The 27484-nt window shown below is 37.0% G+C and overlaps 1 protein-coding gene across 9 annotated transcripts in view; it reads left to right on the forward strand.

Annotated features, from left to right (window-relative positions):
* Positions 1 to 12033: 12033 nt before the first annotated feature.
* The window catches only part of LOC148014701 (uncharacterized), a 54979-nt gene continuing 39528 nt past the window's right edge, over positions 12034 to 27484 (forward strand). Inside the window, exons 1-5 of one of the 9 annotated variants that reach the window (XM_087667148.1) lie at positions 12034 to 12251; positions 13349 to 13438; positions 17942 to 18030; positions 20914 to 21020; positions 21240 to 21369. In XM_087667148.1, coding sequence (XP_087523274.1) covers positions 13400 to 13438; positions 17942 to 18030; positions 20914 to 21020; positions 21240 to 21369 — 365 coding nt within the window. In that variant the 5' untranslated portion in view covers positions 12034 to 12251; positions 13349 to 13399. Of the gene's footprint in view, positions 12252 to 12335; positions 13230 to 13348; positions 13439 to 17941; positions 18031 to 20647; positions 21021 to 21239; positions 21370 to 27484 lie in introns of those variants that run through there. The other 8 variants (XM_087667153.1, XM_087667149.1, XM_087667155.1 and 5 more) reach the window with 8 other exon arrangements.

Here is a 27484-nt window from a genome sequence, read left to right on the forward strand (position 1 = left end):
TTTGAGAAGAGTTTTACATTAAAAAGGGGGTTTGTCAACACATTTTTTAAAAAGAACCTTTGAGTTTGTAAAGAAAAAGGAGTCATTTTATTAAGCTCAAATTCAAGAAAGGGTATTCTTAATTATAGTTTTAATGCACAAGATATATACATACTTTTTTATAAGAACTCCTCAAGACTTTAAGAAGCTTAGAATCACTAATATAATTATGTTAATTGAATAAACATGTTAATCATTTTGTAAACATAATGATTGGAGTTATGTTAACTATATCATACTAGATTACTAGATTTATGATCTCTCTAATCAAGGTAATTAATATACCAATATTATCACTACTTTGATCAATTTAATAACTTATTATAAATGTTAAGCATGAAAAAATCCTAATTAATCTCAACTAGATTACTAATCATAACCTTCATTCAAGCTAAACCATTATTCTAAAAATACGAATACCTTTAACTACTATTGTCTAAATTTAGCACTACAAGGATATATGCGCATAGCAACAACGGTTTCCACCATAAATTAGCGGCATCGCTATTTGCATCGCCAATGTGAGGCAAATAGCGACGCAAATAGTGATGGTACTCAGACAAAAAAACGCAGGCTGAAACTTGAGCATGTCATTTTGCGTGAACGAACGAAAGAGATAGTGAAAGGGAGAGCGACCTCCATCTTGCATTTGAGAGGGAGAGGGAGAGAAAGAGAGAGAAGGAAAGCTTCTCACCGCGGTTGCCTGTTTGCGAAGAAGAGGAGGAAGTGTACGGAGGGCGAAGAGGAGTCACCGAATTCATCATCGAGTCTTTGCGGTGAGTGCATTGTTCCCTCTTACTTTGTTTTTACTTTTTCTTCTTTTCTTTTGCTTATTTTTGTTAAAAATCATGTGTATTGAGAGAGAAAGAGAGGAAATGAGAGAGGGAGAGGAAGAGAGAAAATGAAAGAGAGATAGAGGGAGAAAACATTAAACATAATAGAGAAAGAGAGAACGAGCAGGAGAGGGAGGGAGAGGTTGTTGTTATTGTTGTTGTTGTTTTATTTCTTTATTTCTTTTTCTTCTTTTCTTGTTTGTTGTTGTTGTTGTTTTTTTTTCCCTTATTTTCTTGTTTTTTCTTCTTTTCTTGTTTATGGCAGTGGCAGTGATTTGTTGTTGTGGTAGTCGTAGTCGAATAGTTGTCGTAGTCATGGTAGTAGTAGTAGTAGTAGCAGTTTTCTTGTTTATTGTTGTTGTTGTAGTAGTAGTTTTTCCTTCTTTTCTTGTTTGTAGTAGTAGTAGTTGTTGTTGTTGTTTTCACTTCTATTCTTGTTTATTATAGTGGTAGTTGTTGGTTTTTGCTTCTATTCTTGTTTATTGTAGTGGTTTGTTGTTGTGGTAGTCGTAGTCGAATAGTAGTAGTAGTAGTTTTCTTGTTTGTTGTTGTTGTTGTTTTTTTTTTTAATTTTCTTGTTTATTGTTGTTTAGGATTCTTGTTTGTTGCTATTGTTATTGTTGTAGTAGTAGTTTTTTCCTTCTTTTCTTGTTTTTTGTAGTAGTAGTAGTAGTAGCAGTAGCAGTAGCAGTAGCAGTAGCAGTAGCAGTAGCAGTAGTTGTTGTTGTTGTTGTTGTTGCTTCTATTCTTGTTTATTGTAGTGGTAGTGGTAGTGGTAGAGAGAGAGAGAGAGATGCTTTGTTAAAGGAAATGAGAGAGGGGGAGGAAGAAAAAAAGAAAAAAGGATCGAGAGAGAGAGAATAAACATACAACATAATAAAGAAAGAGAAAAAGAGAGAGAGATGGAAGGAGAGAAGAGAATGAATGGATAAAAAACAAAGAGAGGGTAAGATATTGTTCTTTAACATCTTATTTTCTTGTTTAGTAGTAGTAGTAGTAGTAGTATTCTTGTTTGTTGTTGTTGTTATTGTTTTTTTTCTTTTCTTGTTTATTGTTGTTTAGTTTTCTTGTTTGTTGTTGTTGTTGTTATTGTTGTAGTAGTAGTTTTTTCTTCTTTTCTTGGTGGTGGTAGTAGTAGTAGTAGTAGTAGTAGTAGTAGTAGTAGTAGTAGTAGTAGTAGTAGTAGTAGTAGTAGTAGTAGTAGTAGTAGTAGTAGTAGTAGTAGTAGTAGAGTAGTAGTAGTAGTAGTAGTAGTAGTAGTAGTAGTAGTAGTAGTAGTTGTTGTTGTTGTTGGTTTTTCTTCTTTTCTTATTTATTGTAGTGGCAGTGGCAGTGAGAGAGAGATGTTTTGTTAAAGGAAATGAAAGAGGGGGAGAAAGAGAAAAAGAAAGAAGGAATGAGAGAGAGGGAATAAACATACAACATAATAAAGAAAGAGAAAGAAAGAGAGAGATGGAAGGAGAGAAGAGAATGAATGGATAAAAAACTAGTAGTAGTAGTAGTAGTAGTAGTTGTTGTTGTTGTTTTTCAAGGTGTTTTATGATTTTTTAAAAGGTTACTAAATTATCATATATTACCACTTGCAAATACCATGCCTGAGTCTTGTGATGATGTACGACATGTTTTATGAAAGCTTGGCATGGACTACGATAGCATCCATGCATGTATCAACGATTGCATACTGTTTCGAGGAGAATATGAGACTATGGAGACATGTCCAAAGTGTGGTGCTCACAGGTATCGACATGACTTGCAAGGGCAAACCATCCCTCAAAAAGTTCTTAGATACTTTTCACTTATCCCCTGCATAAACCACATGTTTCGTATGTCGGGCATGGCAAGCTTGACAACATGGTATGTGTAGAATAGGTCCATAGATAGAGTTCAATGAATATCAACGAATTCATGCGTATGGAGCCACATTGACTCTACCTTCCCAGGCTTTGCCTGAGAGCCAAGGAAACTTTGGGTCAATCTTGCTATAGATGGCATGAACCCATTCGGTCTGCGCTCAACTTCTTATAGTGTATGGCCTATAGTCCTTATCAACTACAATATCCCTCCATGGCTTTCTACGAAGAAAGGACATCTCATCCTTAGCTTTCTCATTCCCGACCGCTACAAAGTAAAAAATATGGATGTGTACTTCGTTCATTACTCGATGAGCTTAAGATTTTGTGGGAGGAGATGGTCACCTTGCAAGATATGAGCAAGCGCGATAGTCGACGGTCCGCCAATATTCGAGCCATTCGCATACGGACCATGCATAACTTTCCAGAATTCAGAGAGTGCTTAGGTAAGTAGGCTTTCATTCTCATTGGTAATATCTATCATAGCTTGTTCAAGTTTGTATTCACTGGATAGAGGTATTGGGATAGGTTTGGTTACCTAAGGTTATCATGCATGTCCATTGTGTGGGCCACAGTTAGACTCTCGAAGGACATGAATCATGAAGAAGATGGTATAACAATGACACACTTCTTTGTTGCCAGAGGGTCATGAACTCAGGGAAGGTTTTCTTGGATGACCTCTAGCACGTATGAATGCACAAAGCTGGTACGAACTAAAAATGGTCCACACGGAGTCACCACACGGAGTCAGATCCAAACAAGATGCGACATGTCTCAGTTTTCTACAAGTTTTCGTATTGGACCCACTTACAGATCAACCACTTGTTGGATCCCATGCATATTTTCAAGAATGTGGGCAGCTTACTATGGGACCACATCACAGAAAAGAGAGACACTATAGGGGCATGAATGGATTTGAAGTAGGTAGGCAAGATGGAGGTGCTTTGGCTGCAGTCAAGTACTGATGATGGTCACTTGCAGCTACCTCGCGCTCCTTGAGTTTTTTCACTAAAGAAGAGTGCATTGTGAAGCAAATATTCAAGTATATCCGCACTCCGACAGGTATGATGTGTCCTCTCAAGTTTGCATTTTCTAAAGACGACCAATTATCATGGTTAAAATCCCATTATTGGCATAAGATATGTCAGATTTGTACTACGAATGGATTCTAAGTGACCTGCGTATTTTGCTATTTGGAGTGTGGTTGTTATTCATAATGCTTCCTTGTTTGTGGCAGTTTGTACTATCGATCGTGATCCCAGGATGCCTTACTCCAAAAATAAGTGGGGCGATTTATAGATTGTCAACTTTAGTGCAATGGATCTCATAGAAGGAGACTAAGACGTCCTCTATTGAATCTGCAAGGCGAGGAGTAGTGGAGACAGTATATCTATTTGAGAAATACCTGCCTACGAGGATGCTCACGATACAAATCCACCTTCTTGTGCATCTTGTAGATAAAGTGGAGATTGCTTGACCTGCCCATACGTGATGGATGTTCTTCTTGGAGTGCTTCATTAAAATCATGAAAGGCTTTGTGTGACAACAAGCTCAGCCAGAATGTAGCATGGCCGAAGGTTGGTTGGTGTATGAGATGTTAGTGCATATTTCACAATGGCTACTAACACTCGATTTAGACAACAATATGCTATGGTCGTTGAAGGACGATGATAGACTGACCAAAGATGTGGTGGTTGGAAATGTGGTAGACAAAAGAATGGATGCTGCAATGGAGGAGAAAGTGAATCACTTTTGTATGTTGCACCATGCCTCCATGGAGACGTGGCTCGCTAGGTACTTGGAAGCTAGGAAAGATCCGAAGGAAGCATGATCTGAATTTCAATGTAGTTTGGGCCATCGACCGATTCGATATCCCAAGGGCATGGAGCAGATGCCACTGTTTATGTCAACGGGATGGTTGCAAGGAGCTTTGACCGCAACGTCTCACGAAGGGGCGGAGGTCTCAACCGAGGAGTGGAAATTCTTGAGGGGATGTAGTCCAAAGGTGATGACGTGTTTAGGATTTGTCATATCTATATTTCATATGTGACAACTAATCGAGTATTTCAATGTACATTACAAAATATATAGTGCGATCTGGTCGCGAGGACAGAATTTTCGCGTGGAGCGTATTGACAAAATGCGCTCCACAACAGATTGTGCTATCATGGAAAAGTTTGAGCAAGAGACTAGAGGATGAGCAACGGATCCAAATACAGTTATAGATGAGATAGAGTATTTTAGGAACTTGCAAAGTATTGTCACGGTGGATTACCGTAGCTTCTCCATGATCCTATTCGATGTGCAGTGGTTCAAAGTGGTACTTGAAGGAGCTAGAGTAACAGTTCAACGAGGCCTATCTGGATTTCTCAAAATAGATTTTTTTAAAAAAAGGACGGATTTGCATGACACATTTGTGTTGCCAGCCCATTGCGAACATGTGCAAGAACTCATGTTTTTTTAAATTGTATTATGACATGGTACATGTCACAATAGTTAAATCTCTCTTGTATGTGATTTTGAACATGTAATTTTCTATCCAAACCCTCGAAAACCTCGATGCTGGTACATTATACATTCAGCTCCTCAAAGTGCGAGAGTATATGATCAAAGGGATGTTCCGAGCATAGATGAGGATAGTATGTAAATAGAGGGATTGATATTGCAAGGGGTGGAAGCCACCGAAAGCTTGGAGTATATAGAGGAGCCAACGTCAGGCAACAATGATGGAAATACAAGAGTCCAATAATTCTTTGAGAATGAGGTGGACTCATCCTTTTGTGGTGACATGTCTATTGACCTTCTAGTGTATACGGAGTTGTGTCAGGAGATTGACATGGGACCATAGGGTACTTCGTACTTGGAGCATCCACCTACTCAATTCGTTGACGAATTGCTTATAAGGGTACATAAAATATGCATTTTTAAGTAAGATCATTTTTTAAAGATTTATATTAGCGTGCTTTGTATTATCTCTATTGATAATGCTAACGTCATTTTTTGTTTGTGTAGGTGACCTTTGTGGATATTTAGATCATCACAATGAGTAGAGGAATGAGTAACGAGGAGCTACAGAAAATCTTCACATGTATGTCTCCAGATCAGATGGCTCAATTCAGAGATATGGCAGACCAGGAGCTGTCTTGGGCACCATCATGCCATTCTATTAGATATATTTCAGTTTGCTCTCATGCTTCAGTTTTGAGGAGACGAGGTCGACGCTCCAGACTTGGGCTAGACGGAGAAAGTGGTTTAGAGAGATACTACCCCCGTAGGTACACCAGATGTATAGGGGTCTCCTAGATATGCCCAGGAGCGTGGTCGCAGGTGGGAGAGGACACATCTTAAGCATACCCCGAAGGAGTACAAATACCTTGTAGATGATAGGATAGGAGCCATCATCATGAATGATGAGGGAAGGAGGGTGATGGCTTGTATGAGAGAGTTGTGCCAATAAGTTTTTTGGAAAAACCTCTTGGATCATTCGAAGAATATACCGGAGGGGATCAAGGACTACATAGTAGCATCCTTGCATGAGGAGTTTCTGGTACCAGCCGCAGCAAATAGGTTTTCCACGAGCTGGATGATGGAGTGCATTGTGCGTACATGTCACATAAACTATCGGATGCATGCAAGGCACTTAAAAGTGGGGCCTCAAAGCCCAAGTGGCTAGATGCGGATGACTAGCACCGACTCAGGGAGGAGGCTATAGATTCTCCAAGATATTGGAGACAACAGTGCAAGGCAACGAGGACACGACTGGAGGCCGGAGTGGTCCATCATCTTGGGAATGGCGGCCATAGGACATATCTGGAGGACTTTGTAAGTTTTTCTTTTGTTCTTCTTGCTTATTTTTTTGTAACTGAAAATCGTGTTTCTAACAGTTGTATTTTGTTTTCTTTGCTGCACTCCATTACAAACCGCGATCCTACTAGCCTGGAGACTCGATATGTAGAGAGATATGATCTCACTGCATTGATCGCCTGATTGTATGGACACAGCAGCCCTGTATGTCACTCATCTTTCTTGTTCGTAGTTACTAAGTTTAATTAAATTGCATTATTGTATGGTGGATTGATGTGTAGTTGTTTCTTTTTTTGCAGATTTCGTTTGATGCTCCTTTGTAGTGGGACAATGTTTCGGATGGCGAGGATCTATAGCTCACCCTTGGATCCCCTGGAGCTCACATACTCTTCTTTTTTGGTCACATGATTTGTGTAGGCATTTTCTATGTAGTAGTAGTGTCTTGCCATGATTGTACCGGGTCACTTTCATTATGCGATCATGTATTTTTTTCATGTATCAGTGTTATGATTCAAGTACACTTTGCCTTTATTTACACAAGCATTGTACACATTACTATTTTGTATGGCCCAAATAAAGCACATAGTGCTATATACCATCGCTATTAGCATCGCAAATTTACTACACGCATCACTATCAGCGTTGCAACATGCATCCCAAAGTGTCGTTATCAACGTCACTATTTGCATCGGTATCAGCGTTGACACTGATAATGACGTTGATACCGACTATTCTATGGCATCACCAATACCGACATTTTTTGCGACGACGAGGACAAACTTCTTTATGAATATTTTCGTCACTTTAAATGTCGGTATAAGGCATGTATCTTGTAGTGTACTATAGTTTACAAAGAATCAAAAATATTTTATTTAAGCTCAAATATCAATGTCTACATGCACATAGCAACAATTTCATTAACTCTGTTTTGATGTGTCTCTTAAACACATAAAAGGAAACACAATTTAAACTTATTAAATGCTAACTAGTAACAACTAAAGTAACTACATAATAATTAATCACCATAATTCATGGGATACTAATTAATAATAAATATACTCTATTTATCTATTTGTTGAACACTAATACGAATCATAATTGCTAATTGGATACTAGTTGATGTAAAATAAAATGAAATGCATAGTAATTGACCACTACTTTTGTCTCTCACTTTCTTTGTAATTCAAATGGGTTAAATAATACTTGACCACTTTTTAATCACACACACACACCCACCCACCTAATGTTTTTATTAGTGTGAGAGAAAGAGGATCAAAGCTTAATTATTATTTACTTAATCTTTGTTAAAGTGGAAAAGAATAAGTGATGCAATAATGTATTTACTATATTACTTCTTGATTATTTGGTATCTATGTAGTTTTAATTTGAGAGGCCCACATACACATATGACAACACAAAATAAAAGTAAGTGTAAGAGAAGTAGAAGAAATAAGGGAATGAAGAGGAGTCTATGACTTTCTCTTTACTTCCTTTCACTTGCTTCTTCCTCCCTCATCTTCATCATCAATATTGCTAAGAAAATGAAAGTGTTTGTGTAGTTTTATCCTATGTTCTTTATAACTAGTAAGTTGCATCACTACTACCACCACTATATCAAGCCAACTATAGCGACACTAATAGTGAAAGAAGAGTGTGAGAAGTTTGGAATTTATTTGGTAGGAAAAAAGAAAAATATGAACTCTGATTATAAGAGTCTCAAATAATAGTTCACTTTTGAGATGATAATTGTGAAACTTTTTCTTTTCATACATTCAGAGGACTTTTGGTGCATGAAGGGAGAGAGCATTGATTTACCATATTTGTGTTCTCCATCTCTAGTAGTGAGGATGATCTCATGATCTAATTGCCAAAAGCATAATGTAAGCCGCCTTTCTAGGCTGCTTATATGAGGAATTGAATTGCAAACCCCTTGTCTAGAAGCCGATGACACTAGATAGATGGCCGATGGTGATAAAGCATTTCAAGGGACAATTACTTTTGTGTTGCCTTTTTTGTATTACTTAACAAAAAATACAATTGGTTTTGTTGGAACTCTCATTTCACCTTTTCAATTATATAACAAGAGCTTTTATTAGGCCTCTAAGGCATATCACACACACACACACACACACACACATACACACACGCATGCACGTATGCACACACGCACGTGCACACACACACACACACACACACACAGAGTAAGGTACCTTTTCTAGGCCACTTATATGAGGAATTGAATTGCAAACCCCTTGTCAAGTAGCCTATGTTCTTAACAATAGGTAAATGGGCCAATGGTGATAAGTCATTTCAAGAGAAAATTCATTTTGTGTTTCCTTGTCTCTACTATTTGACAAAAACTATCATTATATAACAAGAGTTTTTATTGGGACTCTAAGGCATGACAATGAGAGAGAGAGAGAGAGAGAGAGAGAGAGAGAGAGAGACAGAGAGAGAGAGAGAAGAAAAAGGGAAATGAATCTAATATTCAATACACATGTCACAACAAAATGCCACGTACTTTGGAGAAACAAAATTTATCATTGCCATACATGAGTATTTGTGCCATTCAACTAAAAAGATATTACAAGATGGTAGGTTGTCATTATCTCACAGAATTAACAAGTCTTTCACTAGATTGACCATGGCCTAGATTAATCATCTTGCATGATGGTGATATGAAATTGAGTTTAGAAACAATTTGGTTATTTCTTAGGGAAAAGCTAAAGTATGGATATGTAACATATACAAGATTTGATGATATCTTTGGAGGATTTAGAGAAAAGGGCAATGACATGTTTGATCTTTCATTATATTGAGAAAAACTTGAGCTAGCCATATTTCTAGATTAAAAAGGATCTAATAAATGGAAACTTCCAAATTGTATTCCATTGTTTGTGTAGGTGTTTTTGTGATATGATGCTAGATACATAATAAATCTATATACCTTAAACATAACAAGTCTTTCACTAGATTGACCATAGCCTATATTAATCATCTTGCATGGTGGCCATATGAAATTGAGTTTAGAAATAATTTGGTTATTTCTTAGGGAAGAGCTAAAGTATGGATATGTGACATATACAAGATTTGATGATATCTCTCGAGGATTTAGAGAAAAGGACAATGTTATGTTTGACCTTTCATTATATTGAGAAAAACTTGAGCTAGCCATATTTCTAGATCAAAAAGGATCTAATAAATGGAAACGTCCAAATTGTAATTCATTGTTTGTGTAGGTGTTTTTGTGCTATGATGCTAGATACGCGACATCTAGAAAATTGGTTGAGGATTGTTATAGCTTAAACATAATAAATCTAAATATCTTAAACATAGCAAGACTTTCACTAGATTGACCATAGCCTAGATTAATCATCTTGCATGGTGGCCATATGAAATTGAGTTTAGAAATAATTTGGTTATTTCTTAGGGAAGAGCTAAAGTATGGATATGTGAGATATACAAGATTTGATTGTATCTCTTGAGGCTTTAGATAAAAGGACAATGACATGTTTGACCTTTCATTATATTGAGAAAAACTTGAGCTAGCCATATTTCTAGATTAAAAAGGATCTAATAAATGGAAACTTCCAAATTGTATTCTATTGTTTGTGTAGGTGTTTTTGTGCTATGATGCTAGATACACGACATCTAGGAAATTGGTTGAGGATTGTTATACCTTGAACTACGTTTTCAAGCTTGAACATAAGAAGTCATAATATGTGTCCTTTTGAGTATTTAAAGGACAATGCTATAGCTATGGTAAGACTTGTAAGAGACCACACTAGGTTATTTGTGTTGTACAACCTAGCATAGTTATTGAAAAGAGCAAGGAAAGATTAGTACTGATGGTGATGCATACAAGATTTCAATTTCACATATTGTGAATTTTAGAGTAGCATACCTAAAGTTGATATAGAGAAGGTAGTTCCTTCAAATATAAATAACTCAAGTGGGTGCTTAAACAAGGGTTAAGGTGTATTTAAGATGTTCAAGTCTACTTTATATTGATATAACATGTTTGAAGATATACAATAGTAAAGAAGATGGTCATTCTCTTTAAATTGAGACATTATAGAGTGACATGCGCAACATGTTAAATATAGTACAACTATTCTATCTTTTTCTAAGAGATGTGATTGGGAAATATGTAGAGAAGTAAAGAATGGAACACATGCTATGCATCGAGTCTTAGAGTCTTAAAATGAAGCACCTTGTGTTTGAATACTTCACCGTGGAATCAAGATCAAGATCAAGTTATAATAGTAGAGGCGCTATTCTCAATGTACAATCATGGAGATTTCCAAAGTAAACTTGTTGAAATGAGGACATCAAGGTTTATACTAAGGCCTTTTCAAGTGATGAGGTTCCAACTCCTACTATATCCTAGTGATGTACTATCACATCTATGATCATGTGGAGATACAATAGAAATCTATCAAATGTCCTAGTTGTCAATTGACCTTACATCAATCGCCACTAGATTTAATGTTTTGCTTTTGTCTCATGACAAGCCATTTCCTTCGTGAAAGTGTCATAGTTCTCATCCAAAAATAAGCATGTTTTTAAAACTACCCATTGGGATCAATAGATTCCTTTTTGAATGTGAAGGGGGAAGCTGTAACAAAAGCACTAATATTTAAGATTAAGAGCTCATTTTGAGTTGTTTTACCTAAGAGTAGTACGGTTGTTAGACTTGCCTTGTCAATAGATTGGGAGTGGATTCTTGTCGTAAACATGTATAGGTGGAAAAATCAACCATGCTAAGTTTACTCATTTTGTCTCAAGTTTTCAAATATCGATATAGTTGTCATCTAGCAACTTTGGATAATGCTTACTGCTACAAACCATTGTGCTATCATTATGTACTACCAAACCATCTAGCTACTAGTAACTACAATCACAACATGGTACTATGATGGTTAATGGGTAAGGGCATGATTAACATCGTCAAATTGAGACTCTTATATGTGTGTAAAAGAACCTCCCTTTGATTCCTTTAATGTGTATTGAGAGAGTCATATCTATTATTTCTCCATGCCCTTACTTCATTAAGAACATGCATTTCATTTGTCTATGGAAGAGATTAGAGATTAGAAAATGAGACATCACCAACTATTAAGTACAATATGATATTCACACACTACACAAGGAAATGTTGAATAAGTGAATGGCACGTATAGCTGACAATTATAGGATGGATATGGATTGTAGTGTGAAATGGATGTACATTGGCAAGCTGCTTAGTAGAAGCTTTTCTTTGAACACCTTTTGTCTCATTTTGAAGTAGCTAAAGTGGGCGCTATTTTGTGCTTTAGTCCATGGGACCTAAGTTTGCTGCGATGTCTATGCTTGAGCAAGACATATCCCTTTCTCCCTCATTATTAATAGCGAGATGCTACCATGCTTTTGGCAAGGAGGATGACAATCGCTTGGGCCTATTAGAGAAAAGAAAGAAAGTGCGATAATAAGATAAAGAAAACGTTTCTACTGACGCGTAGGCTTGGGAAAAAAAAAAAAAAAACAATGAGGAATTAACAAGGAATAACATTGCGGGCTCTGATTATATTGTTCCTCCGACTCTTTCATTTTCGAGCCGTCGTCCTCTCTCTCTCTCTCTCTCTCTCTCTCTCTCTCTCTCTCTCTCTCGCTTCCGCGCCGCAACAGCAGCTTAATATTTGTGGATCGAGCTGCAGCAGCCACTGAAGGTGTTGTTGTACTGCAGGTAAATTACTAGAGCCGCTCATGATATAATTGTTAACGTCATGCAGTGTAAATCCTTTCTGTCAATGACCCTTCCACAATTTTATTTGCTTGGTCGTCGATGGTCATAATTACTTGGCGCAAGATTGGCTAAAATCCAGTTTCAGGAATGTCGAAGGTGGTCGGCGGTGCACTTCCATCATTGGCTTGATTTGCGAGAAAATTGGGCAGGGCCGGCGTACAGTTCGTATACATAGTCGGCCACCGCCTTGATGTATTCCCTTCCGTTTGAGTAGGACTTGCTCGACCAGTATTTAGTTAGTAAAAATGCCAGTTATCTGCATTAGCTCTCCATCTTGGTAGCGCTTCACCTTCTCATTCTCTAGCCATATATATTTATAGGGTCTTCATGATGGCAGTTACAATGAAGCTCCATGTAGGTCAGTAGGCCGCGTGACACCCTAATTCTACTCACCTATTCACAGTTGCTTTCTAGTGTACTTAGTCATGCGGTTACAAAACGATTGTTTATGGCAAGCTGCTTATAGCACCATGCAGTACCCATAGACGTCTCGGCCCTTAGCTCTGTGCTTGCCAAGAGCCTGGAATGATTTCTGCAACATGACGATATGGATCTAGGTTCTGGTTCTGATGGCCAGCCGCTCTCTATTCCTCTTCGTTTCTGACTATCTAGGTTTGGAGTTCAAAACTCGAAGAGGGCTTTAGCATATGTAATTTTAGTCTATGTTAGTGTGCTTCAATCAGACAAGCAAACCACTCTAGGTATGGGTACGCAAAGGTGGCAACCCACTATGGACAAGGCAAGTTCTCGCATGCGATCACCTAGAGCAAAAAATTAGAGGGTCTCACGTTAGCTTGCTCAAACAATTAGACCGGGTGAGCCCTAAGTGAAAATGAGAACCACGTGTCTCATTATTTGGAAGAATTTCTTCCCTTATATCCAAATGCCTTTAAAATCGTAATTCTTGTTATTATAAAGGTATGTAACTATTGATGCTTCATCCATATCTTGCTCTTAAAAGATCTAATTCAATTTTTCTTCCGCATTTTCATGCCTATGAATTTCAAACTCACTCAAGTACTTGTGGAATGGTGAAGGATGGAGCCAATTATGATTCTTATCGAAGAACAACAAGCCTCGTCTGAAGAATGTGTACCTCCAGACAACCTCAGCCCATAACAATTCAAGTGAGTCAATTGTGAAAGATGGAGCATATTAAGCTTTTTGAAGGGAAACAAGCCTCATTTTAGGCACCCCTCCTCTAAGATTAGCCCACAATGGTTCTTCTAAACTTATCTTCACAATGGTTGATCCACTTAGCTACCCATATGCCTAATATATTAGAGTCACATTTAGAGCACTAATGTCATATTTGAATTCTACAATCCTCTACTTGATGGGTAGAGGAGGGAATCCTAACATAGAGAAGATGAGAAGGGTGTACTAGAGTATTGACGTGTATCAATAAGATCTTAGGCAGGTTTTCACATGCATATGGTCTCTAAGGTTCTCATTTAGAGATAGAAATTTTGTGTGGATGCTGGTGGTAGCCATGATGCACTCTGTAGAAAAACTAAAGGAAAGAACTCCAAGGCACATGGTATGGGATGATGCTTGGATTTGAAACTTTGGACAAACAATTTTCCCCATCTTGGGAGGATTGGTCTTACTTATGAAAATTTACAACTATGTATTTTAGGCATGGTGGGTGTAAGAGATAAGAATCGAGAATGGGGCATATATTGATATGGCATTTCTTGCAACTTGGAAGACAAAAGATGGTCGATTATTAAGAGGCTAGTTAGAAGAAGTAACTTGGAGCCATGTATCTCATAAGTGTCCCATAAAACTTTGTGCATGTATGCTTGGCAAACAAGATAGTTGGGTTTTAGTCAAAGCTTCTTGGCCACTTTGGATAGACTCCTACTCTAGAGTGCCATGCAAAATTTTGACATTTTTAAATGATATAATATATGATCTGTTGGCACCCAAACATACATGCTCCTAGAGGCTCACTATCTCAATCATCAAGGGAATCTAGTTCAACATCCTCACCTACTTCTCGATCCTTTTTTATCATACTCATGTGCTCCCATTAAAGGACACCCATTATGTCTCTAAATGCCTAAATGGTTAGATAATATAGGATTCCTAATTAAACATTATAACACCTATGAAATTGAAGGTTCTAGGCCTTTTAGAACATAACACCCTTGTCCTACCTTCTAGAGAGAAAAACTAGAGACTATGAGCATATGAGAATTATAGTCTTAAGAGATCTTATTTGTACTTGAAAAACATCAATTTCTTTCTCTTTGCTCCAATCTTGTTACTTATTTTCTTATCTAGGTCAATTACCTACCAATCACATGGTGTTCCCTAAAATGTGTTGATGCATACCTTCAACTAGGTCACACTTGCCTTAGCATGTAACATGCCATCCTTGTGAATTGCAATTGTAGAACTCCATGATACCATTTTTTGCAAGTGTATAACCTATGAGATAGTCTCTCCTTGTATTGCTCATTGAGCACTTTAAAAGGAAACACACTCCTATGCTTAGTATTGATAATGATTCATTCTTCTTTAGTCCTTTAGGAATGCTTTTCCACTTTCTTACTAGGTGTCCTTTGTTGTACTTCCTTTGTTCTTGTTGCTTTTGAGGAAGGAGTAGTGGTAGTGGTTGAAAACACTTTACTTGTTTTGGTGTCAATGTTTTTATGATATCCCTATAGTATCATTGAGCCTTAGGAAAAGTAAAGCAATCAAAGTGACTTGGTCCTCTAATGATAGGACTTGTGTTTGTACTCATATGGTTTCTTGCCAGTATAATGCTATCATGTAGCTTACATTGACCTTATAGTTGGAGCACATGAAAGATGGCTCAAGCATTGGTGCATGTTGTTTCTACATTGTGACACTATTAACATAAAGTCATAATGTGATTAGGTTTTTGGATATCAAATTTTTTAGGTTTTTTATAAAATCAAGTGTAATTTTGCATTGATTATTACATTTTCATGTAGGTGTTTCAATATTGCTCTTGCTATTGAACCAAATAAAAGTTACAAAAAGGGTCTTAAAGACTTGCCATGAGATGAGATGTAGATACATTACTATTCAAATTAATAAGAAATTAACACATGTGCAAGAGCAATGCATCAATCTCTTTGAAGCATTATTTGAGAAGGCACCATAGAAAGGGTTTGCTCCTTCAATAGTGTGTACAAGCTCCCTTGCCTTGAGAGGAAGCTTCTTCTTTTGTTGTGCATCATCTTAGATTCCTTCACCATGTGATCACTCCTTCCAAATTCATTTCATTTACATTTGAGCCTCATCTTTCCATGCTTATCTTAGATAATCTTTTATGTTCAATACTTTTGTTTTAAACTAGCATGATCATCAAGACTTACATTGGGAGCTATTCGCCACATCACCTCATCTAGCAAGCTTCACTAGATCCTAAATATGATATAGGATGGAATCTAACACAGTATTCTATACAAGGACCATGCTATCGCACTTGAGGTAGAAGATGATGCATTGCTCTTTATCTATCTATTATTTTCCATCTCTCCAATATCATGCCTCTTTTTAGACTTGAAAATAACCTGGCAAGTAAGTTCATTATTGACTTGAACGTAACATAGTAAACAAAGTAGATTTATAATTCAAGGTAAATTGTTTCTTTGATTACGAACTTTTTCTTGCTTTCAAATTCACCTTTGAGTGAAACTCTTATTGATCATTCGCACTATAAGGATTATTTAGGAACCACTCCAAAGATTGCGAGAACCCAATGTAGCTTAAGTCTTCGAGGAGGCATCAAGTAGTTAGTGTAGGTAAAAAAAGGGAAGGTATACTTATTGCTTTGGAAAATGATTTTAGAAATTTATCACTTTTTAGGGAACTGAATAAGACCGATTTTTGCATTCAATCTGCACAACAACACCACAATCCAGTCAAGGTAGAGTTGACGTCTATATGGCAAGGTGTATTGTGATGATGAACTTATTCTAAATTTATTGGGAATATGATTTCTAAATACTTGGTTACTATTAAGGGGCTTGATCCTAAGGTGGGAAAATAGTAGGATATTGGCTTGGAAACTTCCTCAATGTGCTCCAAGAGAAGTCCATTATAGATGAAGCATTGCCGTCAATAAAAGGACCCACTGAAATGGGAGAATTTGTGGAATGCAGAGATTGAAGAGAGGGAATTCTTTGAGACTCAGTGCTATAGAATTCTATTAATATTTATGGGACATATTTATTGATGACATGAGAAATGCTTTGAATCATATCCACAACACTAGAACAATTGCTCACTTTAGTAATTGAAGCTTGGTGAAGCTCATTTTGAAGGGGCATGGGACAAAAGCATCCCTTTGCATTGATGGCCAATAACAATCTGAAATGTCATCTATAACGTGTTTCCCAAAACTTGTGTGATACGTTCCTCCTAGCTAAGATCACATACATGCAATGGTATGATTTGTCTCAGGACATAAGGATTGTGATGTAGTTATGAATGTAGATATTAGCAAGGATTACACACACTACAACAAAAAGGCTCCATAGACGCACTTGTAGACGCAATATTTGAATTGTCTTTAAAAATGTCGGGCATGTTTATTACCATCTACTAGCGCGTCTAAAATTTCGCATCTACAAGCGTGCTTATAATGAAAACTACATGCGCATATAGACGCGCATATACACCCGAATATAGATGCTCATATAGACACACTTATAGATGCACATATACGCGCACATATAGATGCGCATATACACACGCACATAGATATGATTTCACCTGCAAATTAGATGCAAATATAGATGCGCAAAACAATGTATGAAAAAAAAACCAGAGAGCATGTGGTTGCCATGTGGTTGCCATGCAACCACATGCTCTCTGGCTTTTTTTCCCCCCCATCAAATTTTGTGTGTTTGGGGAAAACACAAGAACATTACTCAAGAATATTAGCCATACTTCTCATGCAATAACAAAAGATACCTTATCTATGATGAGCCCTTCTCGTAAAAGTCCATTGCAAAGATCATGTACTACCAGTGTGAGAGATAAGTAATTTTACAAGGTAGCTAATACAGCAAAAAAAAAGGTGATTTTATAAGCTAGGACCCGTTACACTTAAGGTGCCATTGCATTGTAGTGAGTATTTCTATCTACATGTCTATCTGTTTGTCTCTCTATATGTTTGTCTGTCTGTCTGTCTATCTCTCTCTCTCTCTCTCTCTGTGTGTGCATATTTTGCACAAAAAAATTGCTCCTACACGCGCCAAGTCCACAAAACTCAAAAAAACCTCAGAGGAGGTGTGGTTGTTTAACGCGAGCGCATCTACAGGCGCGTCTACTCTGTGGATCAGATGCACTCTTACATGCACCAGCTCCGCAAAACTCAAAAAAACCTAGGAGGCTTCATGGATCTTCAACACTTGCGCGTCTACGAGTGCGTCTACTCTGTATATCAGACGTGCTTGTAGACGCGAATTAGCAGTGAAGCACAAAATAAAACTAGGAAAAGCAAGCAACAACTAACATACCCAAAGCTAAGAAGGAACCAAAATACAACTCAGAGTAAACAGAGAAAGAGAGAGAGAGAGAGAGAGAGAGAGAGAGAGAGAGAGAGAGAAGAAAGGCTCACCTTGAATATTTATTGTGATGGGCAGCGACACAACTACAAACTCCTTCTTCTCCTCCATCTCCTTGCTCTTTGGCTGTTCTCCTCGTCGCAACAAACATACCAAAAGCTAAGAAGGTAGCAAAATACAACTCAAAGCAAAGATAGAGAGAGAAAGAGAGAGAGAGAGAGAGAGAGAGAGAGAGAGAGAAGAAGAAGAAGAAGGACTCACCTTGAATCGGTGTTGTGATGGGTGGCGACAGGGCTACAAACTCCTTCTCCTCCCTCTCCTTTCTCTTTGCCTCTTGCTTCCTCCTCTCTTTACCCTTTCTTCTTTGCCTCTTCCTTTCTCCTCTCTTTGTGTCGTGCGTCTGTAAAAAAAAACCCAAAAGAAATGCAAGATGGGACTACTTTGAAAAGAACGACACACCAGCAATATTTTTCAAATTTTTTTAAAATTTTAGTGCGCATCTGTGCGCGCATCTAAAAGCCCGTCTATAAGCACGTGCAGTATATAGAGCACGAATTGCGTCTATATACACGTGCTTATAGACACGCTTATATACGCACAGTTAAACGCGCCCGACTATGTGCGTGTACCAAGCGTGTCTATAACTGCTGCTTGTTGTAGTGGCAGAGTGAAAATAAAAAATGTTAGGTTTACAAGTATGGAATTAGAGAAAGTCTAATAGAATTATGTTGCCATTATTTATCAAGCTTATACTTGCTTTGGGGCTTTGCACTTATTTCTACAATATATTTGGCATCCTTCTTTGTCTATGCCTGTAGATGCATTGGAATAAGTGGTTATCAATAGAGAGTTCTTCTTGAATGTTTATTGAAACAAGGCTACCCGATAGCCCCTTTACTATTTACACTTATCAATAAGCCCTTTCTTAGGATTGAGAATGATAGGGCAAGGTATCATTAGGAAAAAATTGGACTAAAAATTGGCCTCTTAGGGGGTTTCACTCATTCTCTCTCCTAAAAACTGAAGTCATAAATGAATTTTTTGTAAACTAACTCCAAATTTGTTAGACCTTAGATATTTACTCATCGAGCTATTTTTATCGATACGTATTGAGCAATGAGATTCTTCATATTTCAAAAGATTCCAAATTGATGTTACCCCTTGATGTGACATCCACCCTCCATGGATGTCACATCAAGTGGTTACATCAATTTGGAATCATTTGACTCACATATAGAATCTCACCACACACTATAGATCAATGGAAAGAGCTCAAAAAGTATATTCTAAATGTCCAAGGTCCAACAAATTTGAAGTTCATTCACAAAGATTTCACTGTAGCCCCATGTTTTAGGAGAGAGAATGAGTGAAACCCCCCAAAAGGTCCATTTTGTAGTCCAATTTTTTTCTGATACATAGCTCACATGAACTTCTAACTCTTCTTGATCAAACATATTTTTGGAGGGTTTTCGATGACTTTCAAGGATTTAGACTCTAAATTTCATGAATTTAAACTAACTTACTCTATCTTAGCTTGGAAGAAACCCTAGATTGGTTGCTTGACATGGCTTTGGCTAATAGGGTCATGCATGACCATAGATCAATAAGGTTGGCTCCCTGGGATTGTAGTCACGAGTCACGATGATCAAAGACCTATAGAACTTGTTCTACGAGAAGCTCAATGTTAAGTTTATAGTATGGGCCGATATAGTTGCAAGGCTCTCTTGCCAATCTTGATTGTGCAAACTTTATTGGCTTCTTTTATGGTCTATATGGCCTCTATCTTTCTATTTTCTAAGGATCATTCGAGCTTACTAGAGAGATTATGCATTAGTGACTTTTATGTGGAGGTTCAGAGAGGCTAGAATATACCTGGATATATCCTAAGGGAAAATGGTCACCTAAGAACAATGAAGGGGATTTGTCTAGAGCCCTTGTGTAGTAATGCTTAGAATCTACCTATCTATTGGCTTTAAAACCTTGATGGACATCAATAGTGGCTAGTGCTTCTTTAATTTTGGCAACCGATGCCTAGGATTGCACCAATAGATTGTAATTTTTTGAACTGGCAATAGGCTCTTTGGGGATGATAAAGTTCATGTGCTCAAGCTTTGCTAAATGCATGGCTGTCGATTATTTCTAAGCTGAAGTGGAAGGAGTGTAGTAGCATCAAATGGGACTCCTCATTTAGTTCTATCATCCTTGGCTTGCAAGGTTGCTTGTAAGGATGATATCTTGCCAATTTCTCTCACTTGAGCCCCTTTAGATAGCTTAGCAAGAAAGGAATCAAGAGATGGTGAGTCATGTAGGACCTAGGAGAGCTTAACTTTAAGCATCCATGAGTACTCCAAGACGAGTTTTCTCTCAACTAGTAGAACATTAGTTGAATGAGAGAAACTATGGAAATGCTTAAGCAACACTAGCCCGCTTCAGATATTCTCACAGAGGTCCAACCTTGAAAAGAATGGAGCAAACGCAGAGGGGTCTTGCTTTGCCAATGAAAGGAAGAGAACATGGTAAATCTATTTTGGACATGCTTACAGGTAACGCCACTGTGGGATAAGGTGATTCAGGTTGTGATTCATGAATAGTGCTAACAAGCAACGACATTTTAGTGTATTTGTACCAGCCGGAATCCTAAAATACCGGTTGGAATTTTATTATACCCTTAAAAATACAGATGGGTTTTCTAATTGTTTTAGTTATAAAATCAACATTTCATGTAGCTTTTGTGCATTAAAACCCTTCATTTTTACTGCCTGATAAAAAAGTTTTGATGAGCAGTGGAGCGGGGGTCCATAGCCAATGAGTATAAGGCAAGCACCTCATTGATCGATTCAAAATCCAGCTACAGCCTACAAACTTAATGTAGGACTCGGGAGTTGTTATCTACTATAGCATACGTATACCCATCGTTGTGCACGTGGAGGGAACTTCCAGATTTCCGTCGCAAGTTAATTATTGAATTTACCTGGTTCAGAGGACAACCTGATCAACTCAGTGATACTCCAACACCTGCATGACTTATAAGTGCATCAATCCTTTGTCAGAATCATGGTGAAGAAAGGCTTATGGTCCCCAGAGGAAGACGAGAAACTGCGGTATTCCATCGCCAAGTACGTGAATGGAAGTTGGAGCGACATAGCTGAGAGAGCAGGTACATTAATCAGTTTCTACTTCATTATTACTAATATCTATATTTTGCTAGTTTCAGCAATGCTCGACCACGCTACCCTGAGATACGGTAATGGATTAAGAATGATTAGCGGCCCAGATAACTGTAGACCACAGATGACTACCAGTTTTAAGGATTAAGTTATAACGACCTTAGTTGACATGTGAGCAACTGTTGGATATCGTATCTATTGTAAATTAGGGCTGCAACGCTGTGGAAGGAGCTGCAGGCAAAGATGGCTGAACCATTTGCGACCTGGACTCAAGAAGGGAAAATTCTCCACCAACGAGATCAAGACGATCTTAGAGCTTCAGGCCAAGCTTGGAAACAGGTGACATACTCCCTTGAACATTGAGAGAGAGAGAGAGAGAGAGAGAGAGAGAGAGAGAGAGAGAGAGGCGCTGTGGTCATTGGGTGACGGGTTCGATAATTGTTGTTCAGCTCGTGGTGGAAGAGTCCTGCAGGGCACGACACGAACTTCAGACTAGACACTGAGAGAGAGTCGCAGATGTAGTAACATTCAATTCCGGCAAGCCTAGACTCACATAATATGGCACAAGGGTGCACACAACGAGTGATAATAAGACAAAAATAAATAAACTACTTTCATGGCAATCAAAATAATTGCTAGAGAACATAATGAAAATCTACTAAATGGAAATCTCCAAGATAGTTACTGAAGTGCATTTAGAGTACATCACATTGAGACTAGCGCAATATGGAACTAGTAGGGTATCTTCATTCAACTTGATACATTGCTCGTATATAGCCAATTGAAGTACTCTTCACCTTCAAATCAGCCCACCTTCAAATCAGTGGTCATTTCCCTTGGGAGCTCTCCTTTCTTGCATAATGAACAATGCTAACATGACCATTGTTTTTCCCAATCGACTACTTCTCAGAGGGAAGGCGCATGCATCCTTGTGGGAACTAGTGGGGGATTAATAAGGTCTACCATGGTTTGTGAGATTGATTATGTAAAATGGTGAAAAGTCTCCAAAAATGAGTTTATGTTCTCCATAACAAATATAATCTTTCCCATATATATATATATATGCTTTGAGTAAGAAAAAGGGAAGATCAATTGGATTGGATGGGTTTCTAGCTGATTTCTACTAAGCCACATAGGAGATCTGAAGTTTTGCATGACTTTGATCATGATTCTTAATGCTACTAATCTACCCTTTCCTAAGAGGTCATTGACGAAGTTAGAGTCTTTACGCACAACTTTCTACAAGTCTTTTCAAAGCAAAAAGGGCATTGCAATAATGTCCTAGAGACAACTTACAATGCCAATAGAGAAGGATGAAGTTGGATTGGAGAGTCTCCATGGGAAGGATTTGAGATTGGGCTCCCAATTTGTGGAAAGATTGGATGCCCATCAACCACATGCAATATTAATGAGGGATTGGCTCATAGATGCACAGTCTGACCTGCCATAGATAAGCCATCAAGATGTATTACTAAATAAGAATATCAAAGTCAAGATAAAGGGATCCTAAACAACAAAAATGCTATGTAATAGTTGGATGGAGATGTTTTGAAGACTAAGTACAGGAAGTATGAGAGGGAAGAGGAGATGCATCCCTAATGCAAAATATTTGGGGATAGTCTAAAGTATTTATTGATGACTTCTGTCGTATTAGTGAGAATAGGACATTGTTGATATTAGTGTTCAATAAAAAGGGGTCAAGCGGTGGATTGATATGTGTGACTGGCCTAGGCTAAATTGGAGGTAGATGGATTCCTTGAAGAGGGATTACAACTGTAGTGATGCAGAGCACAAGAGCGCAATTAATTGGTGCAAGTGTTTATGAAAGAAGGTCTCATGTCCTACTTCTTACTTTAGGAGAGGCCTGGTAGACTTAAAAGGATGGGAGAATTGTAGAGGAAAAGAGATAAGATGCCTTATGCAACATAAGGACTTTGAAGTAGTCGACAACTCTTGTTTATTGAAAGTGTAAAAAATATTGGATGAAGGAGGAGAGAAGAGGAACATTATCAACATGGAAGAAAATATTAATTAGACCATGGAAGGCTACTCCTTCCTTTAATCGTAATTTGACTTCATGGAGAGTAGTGGGACACAAGATATTGACAAAAGATAAGTTACAATTCTTGGATAAATCTCCACTTTATGTTTTTACCAACAAAAGAGGTGGATAGCCAAGCATGTGTTGTGGGATTTTCTTGAGGTGAAAGGATGTTGAAGTATTGAATTCAATGCTTCTGAGAGGATGGTAATTCAAACCAAACTAAGCTAGAATTAGGTTTTACTTGGAGATAGGGGAATCTTGAATGAAGTTTCTTATTGTATGATCTATTTTTAGAGCCATACTCATTAAGTGTGTATGGCAAGTTAGAAACGAATTACTTTTTTTGTAAGACTTCCTTATAGTGTGCCTAAGTTCTTAAGCAATATAGTAGCTCTTTTAGGCTTGGTTGGTAGGAAATGTAGCCTTCATAAGGCTATAAGGAAGATACTCATGAAGCTAAAAACTTCTCTATATAACACACATGTTTCTTTTTTTAATAACAATAATACAATATGACCAAATTTTTAAAACATTGAATAAGCAAAGGATTTAACTCACTGATGAAACATCCATATATTAGGGATGCTTTGAATAAGTATTGAATACAAGCAACATAGAGGGTTTTTATTGATACAAGTAAGACAAAAAACTACTCTAACCAACCAATATAGAAGCTAGGATCAAGGATTAATGGCATGTAAGGTGAGGTAAATAAGAGATATAACAAGCCATGATACAAGAAGCCAACCGTTAAACTCAAATAAATAAACTAGAGTAATGTATTATAGCATAGTCATCCGGACAAGAGTTAGATACTCATCACACTAAATATATAGAAAGTAGAGGGACACACAACAAAGATAATGAGGATGGAAAAAGAATGACTTGGAGCTAGATCATAATGAAAGGAGGCTCCACATAGTTAAACACTTATTGCAAGGACACGTCATGGAAAAAAATGAGAAGACACAAATAGACACTTCAAACTATTGCCTATGTAGCTACACTTGATCTACTAAGCAGTGAAGCACCCATGGAAGGTCACTAATTATGGGTAAAATCATATGGTACAAGCCACAATTCCCTCAATATGATGGACCTCTAATGTGTCCAAGGTAGGTGGGAGACAAGCTTTCAACATCAGATTAGTGTACAAATGATGAAAAGGTGCAACTCTCTTGCTCCACCTCTTACATTCTTAGGGTTTTATGAAGGGATCCTTTGGCTAGTATTTACCAAGCCTAGCTAAGCTAGGCAGGTTTGTTTTGAAATATGTAATCTCATAAAAATTGCATACCTCCTTATTGATTTTTGCACAAAGATCACTTATGGCCCATAAGATGAGTCCACAACATACCTCCTTATTCATTTTTGCACAGAGATCACTTATGACCCAAAAGATGAGCCCACAACATGAAGATTTAGGATACATTAGAAAGAAAAAGATCTAGTCATGAGTAAATAGATACGTTTTGTGAACTAAGAGAAAAACTTAAGGGTACATCTATAGATGTCATTATTCACATGTCAAATGAATCAAGTCTAAAACAAGTTTTATTTTTTATGCAACAAGAGAGTAAATAAATAAAATTTTAGGCGAACTCCTTTCCAAATATATCTAAACATGACAATATATGTGACTCACTTTGTTAATTAAAGCCATGGAACTATAGCTTATAGATTTGCATAGTATGAATTTTTGTAGTTAGTACCTCCCTAGATTTTAAAATGTTTGGACATAGTCCACTAAAAAATCCATTTTGTGCTCATTGTTACAAGAATGATAAAAACTTGACAAGAATAAGGATTATCACCTCATATATGATAAGAGATTACTTGAAGAAGAAGAAAAACTTATTTATTTATGATAAAAGGATGAAGTATAATAATATATTTCTCAATACAAGATTGATACAAGCCAAGAACTCAATACAATACTAGATCAAAGATAAGACAAGACAAGATAGGAACTATAGATACATTGCTTAATCTAGAACTAGAGAGGACTTACCTCATAGGAGCCTCATAGTTGGTGTTGATAGGATTGAAGGGTTTATAGCTTAGGATTCTTATTTATACTAAAGCTAGGGAGTTTTAGGAGAAGCTTCTAGATTGATGACATAACTATTGCTGAGATAAGTGATTATGTAAAAAATACTAATATAAGTGTTGATGCAATCACTCATCTAGAACCTTTCAAATACTTACTTAGTATCTTCTTAAAATCTTTTAAAACTTTTTGAAATCTTTTGGAAATTTCTCTCTTGATATATAGAAGAAACGTCAGATCTTCGAAATCTTTGCGTATTAGTGTACAAAATTGAAATTATCCAAGTTTCAAGAGAATAGAATCTTATGGGGTCATGAACTCTATTTTTAGGTGCAAGATAGGAGCATCAAAGCAATGCATCTAGTTTACCTTATTTGTTTCTAGGTCAATATATTATGGCAAAATCAAATCTAAAAAGAAAGGTACTCCATTTTCTTGCTGTCAATTTGAGACTCAAGAACCCATCAATCACTCTAGATTTTTATGGTTTGTAAAGATTGTAATTTTGTGGGTGCCCCTTTAGAAGATGCCTCTATATTTCAAAAGAGTCAATAATAGCCAAAACTTAATCATCAATTTCATAATTTCTTTCACTTGTTGAGAATTTTCTACAATGAAAATCCATTAGATGTACTTAGCATCATCACTAGCTTAAGAAAGGATAGTATTGTACCAAGAGCAACATATAATGTGTCAATCTCCAAGAACAATGACTTGCATAGATGTACATCTATCAATATGGGGGCCATAGTGAAGACTTGCTTAAGTGTCTAACAATCCTTATTTTGCATTAGAGTTCCACATAAATTTATCATTTCTTGTTAATTGCATGAGTGGCACAATGATCTTGGAAATAATTATTAATAAATACCCGTAAAAGTTTACAAATCCTGAGAAGCATTGCATATCTCAAATGGATCTTGGTGTTTTTGATTCAAGACTAATCTTCACCTTCTTCTTGTCCATTAAGATTCCATTTTGAGAGATAATATATCAAATGAATTTCACTTCTAGTTCATAAAAGAAGCATTTTTTCAATTTAGCATACAAGCTATTTTCACGTAGCTTATCAAGAACTAATCGTGTGTGATGCTCTTGAGCTTTTTGATTCTTGGAAAATATTAGATAGTCATTAAAATATATTATCACGATAATTAATCTGGAGATAGCTTATAGATTGGGCGAAAAGATGGTTGAGCTCCCTCTTGCAACTCAATGGAAGAATCATAAGGTTAATGCTTGAGAAGCATATATTCTTTCTACTTCTCAAACACATCTTCATAATCATTATATTAGAGTGGGAGAGCTTGCATGCGTTTATTATGAGCTGGCAAATAATATGATAGAAAATTAATATTTTTCTTGATTGCTCTGATGAGTACCTTTACTCCCCAATGTAAGTTGGTCTTGCATTCTCCCTTTTAGTAAATTGTGTTGGCCTTGGTCATCTTTTGACATCTCCAATTGATATTGGGATTGTGTAGTTGGAACCAAGGTAGATGAATGATTAGTGGATTTCTTGGGTGGCATATAATATTGAATACTATAATTTTAAAAGTCTCATGATATTACTTTTATAGGATGAGTTTCATACTTGACATCACTTGAAGCAAGAGGATGGATGTCTATAACTCCTATAGGAACTACGTTGCTAGACTTCTTCACAACCATGATATCTTATCACCTAGCAAACTACTCATCCATGAAACATGCACATGCTATAGAATCCAAAAGTTCTTTAACATCTTGTTGGTGATGTGGTGTATAAAATCTTATCAACAATATAAAACTTGAACTAGCCTCTCAATAGACAAGAAGGGGTTGTCTAAGAGTTCTTGATTTTCATCTAGCCACATTGCCCCTATTGTGATTGAGTATCTATGTTTCATAGAAATGAGGGTATAGTGAAGATTTGTACTTGTAGCCTTTTTTAAGGAAAATGTTGAGGCATATACCGAGGTCCCTCACAATACAAACATAATCCTTGAGATCAACTTCATTTCTTCTTTTGAGCTAACAATGGCTTGAAATGAGTCAAATCAGTCTATATAGGCTTGATATTGTTTTGTTGTCCTCCTTGGGATGCCATGTTTGTCATGGCATCTAGGCTTGATGCTGCCCCATGGTGCTTCTCTTGATGTCTCTCAAATGACTGATTATCACATCCTATTTCTCGAGAACAAAGTCACTTAATGTATGAGTCCTTGGGATTGTCAATAAATCATCTTTCATATCATCATTCAATCCAAAATGAACTTTCCTAATAAAATTATCATTGTGCAAAGTCAAATTAAAAGGATGCACAAGTCAATGCCAATCTAAATCCTTAACGTAGACTTTTATGTTAGTATCGACAACTC

Source organism: Lygodium microphyllum, chromosome 25, assembly GCF_053477565.2.
Source record: "Lygodium microphyllum isolate KBCC chromosome 25, Lygodium_microphyllum_v1.1.10, whole genome shotgun sequence".
In the NCBI taxonomy this organism is placed as follows: domain Eukaryota; kingdom Viridiplantae; phylum Streptophyta; class Polypodiopsida; order Schizaeales; family Lygodiaceae; genus Lygodium; species Lygodium microphyllum.